General features: G+C 46.0%; 1 protein-coding gene across 1 annotated transcript; it reads left to right on the top strand.

The window, feature by feature from the left end:
- Positions 1 to 5,388: 5,388 nt before the first annotated feature.
- On the top strand, positions 5,389 to 9,638 carry LOC131500086 (zinc finger and SCAN domain-containing protein 5B-like). Its single transcript, XM_058708824.1, is given in 4 exon segments — positions 5,389 to 5,724; positions 7,182 to 7,385; positions 8,283 to 8,433; positions 8,947 to 9,638. Coding segments are annotated over 4 exon segments (1,383 nt in total).
- Positions 9,639 to 11,774: the final 2,136 nt, after the last annotated feature.

The following is an 11,774-nucleotide window of genomic DNA, read 5'->3' as shown; positions in this document are numbered from 1 at the left end:
GCAGGCTCCACACTGTCAGCACAGAGCCCAACGTGGGGCTCAAACCCACGAACTGTGAGATCACGACCTGAGCTGAAATCAAGAGTTGGACACTTGGGGCGCCTGGGTGGCGCAGTCAGTTAAGCGTCCGACTTCAGCCAGGTCACGATCTCGCGGTCCGTGAGTTCGAGCCCCGCGTCAGGCTCTGGGCTGATGGCTCGGAGCCTGGAGCCTGTTTCCGATTCTGTGTCTCCCTCTCTCTCTGCCCCTCCCCCGTTCATGCTCTGTCCCTCTCTGTCCCAAAAATAAATAAATAAATAAATAAACAAAAAAAAAACGTTGAAAGAGTTGGACACTTAACCAACTTAGCCACCGAGGCGCCCCTTAAATATTTTATTTTATTTTTATTTTTAAGTAATCTCTACCCGCAACGGGGCTTGAACTCACAACCCCGACATCAAAGTCTCCTGTTCCACTCGCTGAGCCGCCCAGGCGCCCCTGAGCTAGATGAAATCATGGGTTTGACACCAGCCTATCATCTCTTCACACATCCTTGATGATGTATCACTGCCTTCCGCCTTTAGGAAAAGCGTGGCTTATGCAATTGATGCAATGTTGATGCATTTTTCCCTACTTGCATGCAACGTCTGGTTTTTTAAATGCCTACTTGTCAGCCCATTTTATTTATTATTATTTTTTAATATGAAATTTATTGTCAAATTGGTTTCCATACAACACCCAGTGCTCATCCCAATAGGTGCCCTCCTCAACGCCCATCACCCACCCTCCCCTCCCTCCCACCCCCCATCAACCCTCAGTTTATTCTCAGTTTTTAAGAGACTCCTACGGTTTGGCTCCTTCCCTCTCTAACCTTTTTTTTTTTTTCCCTTCCCCTCCCCCATGGTTTTCTGTTAAGTTTCTCAGGATCCACATATGAGTGAAAACATATGGTATCTGCTTTTCTCTGCCTGATTTATTTCACTTACCATAACACTCTCCAGTTCCATCCACATTGCTACAAAAGGCCATATTTCATTCTTTCTCATTGCCAAGTAGTATTCCATTGTATATATAAACCACAATTTCTTTTTTTTCAATTTACTTATTTATTTTATTTTATTATTATTTTTTTAATATATGAAATTTATTGTCAAACTGGTTTCCATACAACACCCAGTGCTCATCCCAAAAGGTGCCCTCCTCAATACCCATCACCCACCCTCCCTTCCCTCCCACCCCCCATCAACCCTCAGTTTGTTCTCAGTTTTTAAGAGTCTCTTATGCTTTGGCTCTCTCCCACTCTAACCTCTTTTTTTTCCCCCTTCCCCTCCCCCATGGGTTTCTGTTAAGTTTCTCAGGATCCACGTAAGAGTGAAAACATATGGTGTCTGTCTTTTTCTGTATGGCTTATTTCACTTAGCATAACACTCTCCAGTTCCATCCACGTTGCTACAAAGGGCCATATTTCATTCTTTATCATTGCCACGTAGTACTCCATTGTGTATATAAACCACAATTTCTTTCTTTCTTTTTTTTAATGTTTATTTTTTTTTTAATGTTTATTTATTTTTGAGACCGAGAGAGACAGAGCATGAACAGGGGAGGGTCAGAGAGAGAGGGAGACACAGAATCTGAAGCAGGCTCCAGGCTCTGAGCTGCCAGCACAGAGCCCGACGCGGGGCTCGAACCCACAGACCGTGAGATCATGACCTGAGCCGAAGTCGGACGCTTAACCGACTGAGCCACCCAGGCGCCCCATAAACCACAATTTCTTTATCCATTCATCAGGTGATGGACATTTAGGCTCTTTCCATAATTTGGCTGTTGTTGAGAGTGCTGCTATAAACATTGGGGTACAAGTGCCCCTATGTATCAGCACTCCTGTATCCCTTGGATAAATTCCTAGCAGTGCTATTGCTGGGTCATAGGGTAGATCTGTTTTTAATTTTTTGAGGAACCTCCACACTGCTTTCCAGAGCGGCTGCACCAGTTTGCATTCCCACCAACAGTGCAAGAAGGTTACCGTTTCTCCACATCCTCTTCAGCATCTATAGTCTCCTGATTTGTTCATTTTAGCCACTCTGACCAGCGTGAAGTGATATCTCAGTGTGGTTTTGATTTGTATTTCCCTGATGAGGAGTTGTCAACCCATTTTAAATAAAACCTTGACCCAAAGTGCTTAAAACTTGCAGCTCTATGTTTCCCGATTCCTTTGAGCACCTTAGGCATATGATAAATAATTCACCAGAGCAGGAAAACCAATATTGTCTCCAAAGAGACTTACTTAATAAATGAGTTTTTCTCTTGATGGGGTTTCAGTGAGAAATTTAATCCACTCAACCATTTAAAGTTGTTAATTCTATGGCTTTAAACCAATCATCAGGCTGATGAGGTAACCGGAAGTTTGGAGTTTCTCTAGCAGTATATAAACAGAGACATTTCAGCTTGAGGCACAGTTTAAGAGCTGGTCCCTCGGAGGCAGGAAGACATGTAGGAGGTAAATTATGGGTGGGAATGCCTAAGGTTGCTTGGAAACTGGGATGGATGGATGGAGGTTGGACCCAGGAAGGCTTGGGTCTATATTCACTATGCATTAGCTCTGAGGTCTTGAGACGGCAATGTTATCTTCCTACACCCCATTATTAACTTCGATTCATTGTCGATTCATTGTCGAATTCATCTGGGAAATGAGAATCATGTTAATACATTCATGCTATGGTGAGTGTGGTTTATACTTTGAACCAAGGTTTTTCGATCTCAGATGCTATTTTTGGCCAGATAATTGTTTGCTGTTTTGTTGGGGTGGGGGGAGGGGAGTTGTGGGTTGTGGGGGCTGCCCTGTGCCTTGCAGGATGTTTAGCGACATCTCCTCCACCCGCCTCCCCCATGCCCGGGTTAGGACAACCAAAACTGTCTCCAGATGTTGCCCAAAGTCCCGAGGTGCGTGGGGAACAGGGGCAAAAGTCACCTTTGTTGAGAACCGCAGATCGAAATGTTGGGGTCGCTCCATCCAGTAAACGTGTGCCAGGCATGTCTTTAGCCTCCTTAGTTTATCCTCACACCACATAAGAGGTAGGTTTTATCTGCCCATGTCATGGAGAAGGGTTGTGGTTTCCAAAGAGCTGATTGCCTTGCCCAAGACCCCGCAGCGAATTGAAGCTGAAGCATGGAACTAAAACAACACTGAGCTCAAGCAAGCTTCCCCAACGATCTGAAACAGGACAAAAGTGGACAATTGTGGGTTTTAGGCAAAATGTCTTACCTTTGAATTCCATGTGGCACATGGTTCTCCTGAGATTTCTTTTTTTTTTTTTTTTAAATTTTTGTATTCTTTTTTTTTTTTTTTAATTTTTTTTTCAACGTTTTTTTATTTATTTTTGGGACAGAGAGAGACAGAGCATGAACGGGGGAGGGGCAGAGAGAGAGGGAGACACAGAATCGGAAACAGGCTCCAGGCTCGGAGCCATCAGCCCAGAGCCTGACGCGGGGCTCGAACTCACGGACCGCGAGATCGTGACCTGGCTGAAGTCGGACGTTTAACCGACTACGCCACCCAGGCGCCCCTCTCCTGAGATTTCTAAACGTGCCACACTTTTGCTTAAAAACACATCACTGGGTGTTTGCTGTCCACGGGGTAAAATCAAACCTTTAATTATGGGCCTCTTATCAACCTACTAGAGGGGCCAGGATTACAGCCCCTTTACCTGGGGGCCCCGTGGCTCTCACTTGCGAACTGAGTCCCCCCACCAGTCTGCAGAGTAAGAAAGTCGTTCTTGCCTTTGGGAGCTAGGTTGAGAACCTCTTAAAAACTCTCTCTTAAAATCTTCTTTGAAAACTTCAAAGAGCGTTGGATTTTAAATCCTTTCTTCTGGGATGAGATTAGATATGTGTAACCCATAGAGACAGAGCCCATTAATGGATTACCAGGAGGTAAAGGTGGGTGGGGAAGGCAGGGTTTCCTTTTCAGGGATGAATAAGTTCTAGAAATAGACAGTGGTGAATGGTTGTACAGCATTGCAAATGTGAGTACTGCCCCAAAATTGTATACTTTAAAGGACTGAATTTTATGTAATGTGTATCTTATCACAGTGACAAAGTTATCTGTTAATCCTGTTAGGATTCTTTTGAGTTCTTCCTTTCCTGGAAGAAATCAATATCCTGGGATGAACAAGGAAATGTATTGGGGGACAATCCTAGGTTAATATTTCCAACACTTCTACACCACATGAAATTCTTAGGTTGGAAATATATTTCTGTATTCTGCAGAATTACAACTAAAAGTTTTGCCTTGTATGCTGTCCTGATGAGAAGGTACAAAGATTGACATTGTTAAAATAAATTTTATATATCAAAATATGTTTTGAAAAATCGAACTATATTTTGAATTGAAATTCAAAATTGAAATATATACAAAGTTTATTTTTGACAGAGAGAATCCCAACCAGGCTCCTCACTGTCCATTGTCACGTAGGACTTGAACTCAAATCAAGAGATCCTTGGGGCGCCTGGGTGGCGCAGTCGGTTAAGCGTCCGACTTCAGCCAGGTCACGATCTCGCGGGCCGTGAGTTCGAGCCCCGCGTCAGGCTCTGGGCTGATGGCTCGGAGCCTGGAGCCTGTTTCCGATTCTGTGTCTCCCTCTCTCTCTGCCCCTCCCCCGTTCATGCTCTGTCTCTCTCTGTCCCAAAAATAAATAAAAAAAAAAACGTTGGGAAAAAAAAAAAAAAAAAAAAAAAGAGAGATCCTGCCCTGAGCTGAAATCAAGAGTCAGATGCTTAAGCAACTGAGCCACCCTGGTGCCTGCACTTAGTTATATTTAATTTATAGTAAAGAACAATATTGTCCCAATTTATAGATGCAAAAACTGAGCCCACCTCTGTATATCTCATGCTCAGAACTTAGGGGTCCATTCAGACAATTAAACCACATTTTACTATAAAGGACATTGGGGAAATAATGGTGGGGCTCACTTTCCAATGTATTAAACACAGACCAGTCGGTGTCTAGTGTTGGGTGAGGGGAGGAAGGGTAAGAAGTTTAATCTTTGGGCACCTGGGTGGCTCAGTTGATTAAGCATCTGACTCTTGGTTTCAGCTTAGGTCATGCTCTCACGGTTTGTAAGTTCGAACCCCATGTCAGGCTCTGCAGTAACAGTGTGGAACCTGCTTGGGATTCTCTCTCTCCCTCTCTCTCTCTCTGCCCCTCCCCTGCTTGCTTGCTGTCTCTCTCTTCCTCAAAGCAAAAAACAATAAACTAATCTGGTTCATTCCTCCCACCACCCCCAGACTTGTGAAAAAACAGCCAGTCTACAGCTGAGGAAAACCAGAGTAAATACCTTTAGGTAGGTCTTAATTAGGCACCAGCCCTTAGAGAGTTTGCACAGAGCCATACTGGAAAATTCTCCTGTAAATATGGCCGCAGACCAGACGTTATCACGGGAGAAAGCCCAAGGAGCCCTCGCTGGAACGCAAGACAGCAGCTGTGAGCAGTGGCACGTGAGCTTCAGGGCGTTTAGCGGCTCGGGGAGGTCGGACCCTGTGGAGGACCTGAGGAGGCTCTATGAGCTCTGCTATCTGTGGCTGCGGCCAGACCTGCACACCAAGGAACAGATTCTGGATATGCTAGTGATGGAGCAGTTCATGATCTCCATGCCACAGGAGCTCCAGGTCTTAGTGAAGGAAAGTGCTGTGCAGAGCTGCAAAGACCTGCAGGATGTGCTGAGAAGCAGCCAGGGGCCCAAGAAATGGGTGAGTAGCGCCTTCCTCATTGCAACGGGAAAGCGGGGGCTGGTATGGGGGGGCAGGAGGGGCTTTTTCTGGGCCCAGTGGTTCTCGAGTGGAAGGCAGGAGACACTCAGCAATGTCTAGAGACATTTCTGGCTGTTGAACAGGGAAGAGGGGGGACATTACTGGCATCTGGTGGGGTTTGTGAGTCTGCATACTTTACTGTCACTTAACCCTGCCCTACCTCTCACGGGGACAGTTGTGTAAGGGATGTTCCAGACACTCGAGGAGAAAGGCTGAAACTGGTCCACTGGCCCCACAATTCTTGGTATTGCCAGAGACCCTCTTAAAAGTGGTCTTACCTGAGTAAAGCAGCTACAGGGTGCAGAGAGGTGCATTGGATGTGTTGTCATGGCAACTAGAGTCCTGGGAAGATGCTGAGGAAGGGAGGGGGTTGGGATAGTAGGTTTTTGACTGGATCGGGTTCTCTCAGATCAACTAGTGATACTGGGGGGTGGACCATCCTTTGCTTTGGGGGCTTTCTTGTGCATTGTAAGGTGGTTTGCAGCATCCTTGTGTCAGTGGCAACTTCCCCTAGTTGTGAAAATCAAACCTCACCAACCCACCCCATCCCCCCAAAATCTCTGGTGGTTGCCAAATGTCTCATAGGGTCAAAACTTTGGCTCTTGGGTAAGAATCACCAGACCAGGTAAGACTTTATTTACGTGGGAACATTTTCCATCATGGTGGGTTGAGTGTGCCTTTATCCTTTGTAGAAAAAGAAAGTGTTCAGAAGGATCTAGAAGGGAATAGGACTTGGTGTGCCACATGCATATTTGTTCCAGTCACAGGGGATGGGTTCCTCTATAGGTAATTTTGTAACCAGTGGACAGGAGGGAACTAAGTCCAACATGGCAATCCCCCTTTCCCTGTGTACTCTGGTAGGAGATGAAATCCTCCAGGGGGTGAGCCAAGAATGGAGATTACAAGCTTCCACAACATCGTGGAAAAATAGCTGTGAAAACTGTAAGGTTTTAATCTGGAATGATTGATAAAGGGATTTAAGACCAGCTGGGTGACACGTAGGTCAAACATTGGCAGCCTCACTTGGGGGAGGGATTGGGTTTTTCACGGCACCATGTTGCATGTGCCTAGATCAGGAGGACAGTTTGAGGGCTGAGTATTAGTATTAGTATTAGCTGGGGCAGTGGGAAATAAAAGGGAGGTATTGAAGTTGATTAGATATTGTGGCTAGGCCAGTAGTTAGCTGCCCAACACAAGGGAGTGGGGTAATTTCACCTTTACCCCCTAGGGGTGCATTTGACAATGTTTGGAGACATTTTTGGTTGCCATTTTAAACAAGTTATTCCAACAAATTGAATGTGTGGTAGGATGCGCACTGTACAAGAGAGCTACCTTCTGATTCTTACAGAGTCTGATCTTGTTTTATTTTCTCCCCTTCCCCCCCCCACCCCCCACAGACCATAGTTAGCATAGAAGGACAGGAATTTCTCATGCAAAGCTCAGATGTTCAGATGGCCAACGCCGAGGCTGGTGACAGGGATCTTGTGACAGACTTGTCCAAGAAGCCCCAATCCTCTGGGTGTGAGATACATCCAGAGAACATCCAGGTCAGCAGAGAGCTACAGAACCTGCCAGGAACCAGTGAACCATCAAAGGGGCAGGTGAGTGTGATGCCCTCCTCAATCTCTAGGGAGTGGTGGCAGAAGGTACCAGAAGTGTGTGCAGCTGCACCGAACTAGGCCCTTTTGCCCTAGGAATTCCCATGGATGCATCAAGTCCCTAGACATTTCTCAGCCTCTGTGGAGAATGAGGACCTTTCAGCCTTTTTCCCCCTGCCATTAAGGCTTTTAGTGTTGAGGCTGGAGGAAAATAGTGGTGATGAAATGGTGCCAGGTCAATTTGCCACAGGGTAATGAACTGAAAGCTGATTTTTTCATAGTCGAGTTCCTCAAAGGCATTCCATGAAATGACAATCGGCCAAAGGACCAGTTTGGGGACTACTGTCAATAAATTAAAGGAGGGTTCTCACTCGGAGTCATTTTGCCTCTCAAGACATTTGCAAATGTCTGGAGACCTTCTTGGTTGTCAGAATGGAGGTGGGGATGGGGGGTGCTATTGACACCTGTTGGGTAAGACCAGGGATGCTGCTAATTGTCCCACAATGCATAGGACAGCCTCCCAACAGGGAATCATCCAAAGTATCAGTAGTACTGAGTAGGGACACCTGGACCTAGTGCCATCTTGCTTCCAGAGTTGGACAAGGGGAAGCAGGGGTGGCTTTAGGAAGCGTGCTTAGAGAATTAGGCACAAAAGTTGTGATGTGTGGACATGATTTAAAGGCACAGTGGGTATTGGTTAACAAAGTTCTGAGAATCAGGTGATTATCAGGGGTGATGGGGTGGTCCAAGGGAAGTTGGGGGGATATATTCACAACACTATTATGGAGAAAGTTGGGGGTCTCAGATTAGGAAGATGGGCAGGATGGGGAAAGAAAAGACGAGAGCTTTCCACCCCACAATTTAGACACATTGGTAACTACAGTGACTGCCCATTGTCAGGGACAGAACGTTCTCCTGCCTGAGACCATTCCTGGAAAAGGTGTACTGGAGGGTCTGAGACCTAAGGAGAACTTGGAGAAGAATCTGACAGAAGACTTGGAAGAGACAAGAATACTTAAATCCCAAGAGCCTCCCTTTCTGAAGGGTCCTGGTGAGCATGGAAACTGGGAAGAGTGACTTCTCTGCTGGGGAGGGGGCTGGGGATCAAGCATTGACATCTCTTGGTGGTGCTGGTGGTGGGGAGGCTCTCAAATGCCTTCTCCATCACTGATTTCCAGAGTGTCCTACATACAACCCAATCTCAAGTTTGTTGATTGATGAGAAGTTCTTAGCCCACCTCAGTGTTTGGTTCAAATGAGGTTGGTATCATTGAAAATGCTCTTTATGGGGCGCCTGGGTGGCTTGGTCGGTTAAGCGTCCGACTTCGGCTCAGGTCATGATCTCACGGTCCGTGGGTTCGAGCCCCGCGTCGGGCTCTGTGCTGACAGCTCAGAGCCTGGAGCCTGTTTCAGATTCTGTGTCTCCCTCTCTCTGTGACCCTCCCCCGTTCACTCTCTGTCTCTCTCTGTCTCAAAAATAAATAAACGTTAAAAAAAAATTAAAAAAAAAGAAAAAAGAAAATGCTCTTTATTAAGTGTTGTTGTGTTAACCCTTCTTTCAACAGCTCCCATGAAGACTCTCCAAGAAGGAACCTGTATTAAAAATGTGGATGCCGAAAAGCCTTCCACACAGGTTTCAGAGAGACAAGTGTCCACTCAGAATGGGAAGAGAAGAGATTCCCAGAAGACTCAAAGAAGTTCCAAAAGGAGAAAACAGGAAAACACCTCCATTTCCCAGGACGTGGCCACACATTTGGACAAAGGAGAATTTTCAGGACAGCCTGTGTCATCAGTTCATCCTGTTGAGAAAAAAGCCACGGGAGGGACATCAAACGTCTGTAGCCTCTGTAAGAAAGAATTTCGTTATAAATCTCAGTTTTCCATCCACTGGAGGACACACACGGGAGAGAGACCCTTTAAATGCAACACCTGTTCTGGGAGTTTCATGCAGACTTCGGACCTCCGAGTTCACCAGCGAATCCACACAGGCGAGAAGCCTTACTGTTGTGAAATCTGCCTCAAGACGTTCACCCACGACTCCACCCTGCGGAGCCACAAGAGGATCCATACAAAGGAGAAGCCCTATGCGTGTGAAGAGTGTGGGAAAGCTTTCAGCCACAAAGGGAACCTCAACGTTCACCAGCGCACACACTCTGGGGTAAAGCCCTACACGTGTCATGAGTGTAATTGTGCCTTTCGTCAGCTGGGCACTTTTAAGCGCCACCAAAAAATACATTAAAAAATGACTTCCCAATGATTCCACCATCAGATTTAAGTCCCTTCTGCTCCAAGAAGGAAGTTAATGGCGATTTGTCACCTATTTTATAAAAATGACATATGATATTGTGAGCACTTACAAGGTTTCTGGAACACAGATGTTCCATAAAGGTTAATTTATGGAGGATCTTGGAACGATGACATCTTCCTTATTGGTTTTCATTTTCTGTTTTATGTCCCACTGTTTCCTTATAAGGCTTTTGGGTTTATGAAGGCAAATCTTATTGTCAATATTTCCTTATAAAGATGGTGGCTGCTGAATGTCTTTCTGTTATCCATTATTTTTATTAATGTTTATTTTTGAGAGAGAGACAGCATGAGCAGGGGAGGGGCAGAGAGAGAGACACACACACACAGAATCTGAAGCAGGTTCCAGGCTCTGAGCTGTTACTACAGAGCCTGACCCGGAACTCAAACTCACAAACTGCAAGATCATGACCTGAGCCGAAGTCGGACACTTAACCGACTGAGTCACCCAGGCGCCCTAAAGTTTATTTTGAGAAAATACAAGCAAGCACAAGCTGGGGAGGGGCAGAGAGAGGGAGAATCCCAGGCAGGCTCCAAGCTGTCAGCATGAGGGGCCTGACATGGGGCTCCGTCTCATGACCACGAGATCATGACCTGAGCTGAAACCAAGAGATGAACATTCAACCGACCCGAGCCACCCAGATCCCCCTCCTGTTATCCATTATTCCCTTGTAAAATAGGATGATCCAGGTAGGGTGGCCAGATTAAATATGAAATAATGAAATTTGGATCTCAGATGAACATTTTCTTAAAGTATAAACACGTTCTGAATCATCACATACCACCGAACAATTCAACTAGACATTTTTAGAGCAAATTTAGATTCAACAAAACAGCACAGAGTACAGAGATTTCCTAGAGGCCCCCGGTCCCCAGTCAAACACATCCTCCCTTAACTATCAGCATCCCCTATCAGAGTGGTGGCATTTGCTACAGTTGATAAGCCTACACTGATGTCATTTTCACCCAGAGTGTATAGTTTAGGGGTCACTCAGTGTTACACATTCTATGGGTTTAGACAGGTGTGTGACATTCACCCACCCTTGTAGTCTCATACAGAATAGTGTCACTGCCCTAAAAATCCTTTGTGCTCTGCCTGTTCTGCTTTGTCACTGGCATCCTGGATGTTTTGCTAAATTTGGCAAACTGTAATTTCCCACATTGACTACAGAGGCATTCTGAGACACTCATTAGTAGGTCACCTTAATTTAGTGACATGGGCATCCCCTGAGGGCCTTGTTAAGCCACAGGTGAGCAGGCCCACGCTAAACTGAGTTTTAGGGCGCCTGGGTGGCTCAGTCACGGTGCAGCGTCCAACTCTTTCTTGGCTTCGGCTCAGGTCATGGTCTCGTGGTCATGGATCATATCCCTGCATCAGGCTCAGCGCTGAGTGTGGAGTCTGGTTGGGATTCTCTCTTCCCCTCTCTGCCCCTCCCCTACTTGTGTTCTCTCTTTCTCTCAAAATAAAACTTTAAAAAAGAAAGTGTTTTTAAAAAGCTGAGTTTTAGAACAGTTTTCCCAAGCCCACAGGATTCCCTCATGTCCTGCACCATTTCCTCTAGCCTTGTGCACCACATGGAACATCTGTCAACTGTTAATATGTTGGAATAGTCCCATACTTTACTGATTTCCTTGATTTTCACGTGATGTCCCGTTGCAGCCTCCTATGCAGGATCCAGCACTACGTTTCCCTGTCAAACCTCCTTAGGTTCCTCTTGGTGGTGACAGTTTCTCAGATTTTCCCTGTCTTTAGGGACCTGAGAATCTGCACTTGGAAGAAGTTCCCAAATGATGCTGATGCTCCTGCTCTTGGGACCTTTTGAGAAAAGCAAGTTTAGCTCCTAGGTGGGGTCCAGTAACTTTCAAAGCTCTGGGTCTGTCACTTCCCACAGGAGGTGGCCTTTTACACAAGTCCTCCTATTTGTAAGGAGGGTTTAAAGTCCTTCCCTGGGGCAGGCTCCCTGTCTGAAATCCTGTGTGGACTTGCTCTTCACCCAGAAACTTCAGGCTCTGAGCGTTCTTGGAGCTGAGCAGGAGGTGGTTCTCCATCATGGCGATTAAGTCCGACTTTCTTCACCAGACCTGGGAA

This window comes from Neofelis nebulosa, chromosome 17 (genome assembly GCF_028018385.1).
Source record: "Neofelis nebulosa isolate mNeoNeb1 chromosome 17, mNeoNeb1.pri, whole genome shotgun sequence".
Lineage (NCBI taxonomy): Eukaryota > Metazoa > Chordata > Mammalia > Carnivora > Felidae > Neofelis > Neofelis nebulosa.
This window is presented reverse-complemented; position numbering and strand designations above follow the sequence as displayed.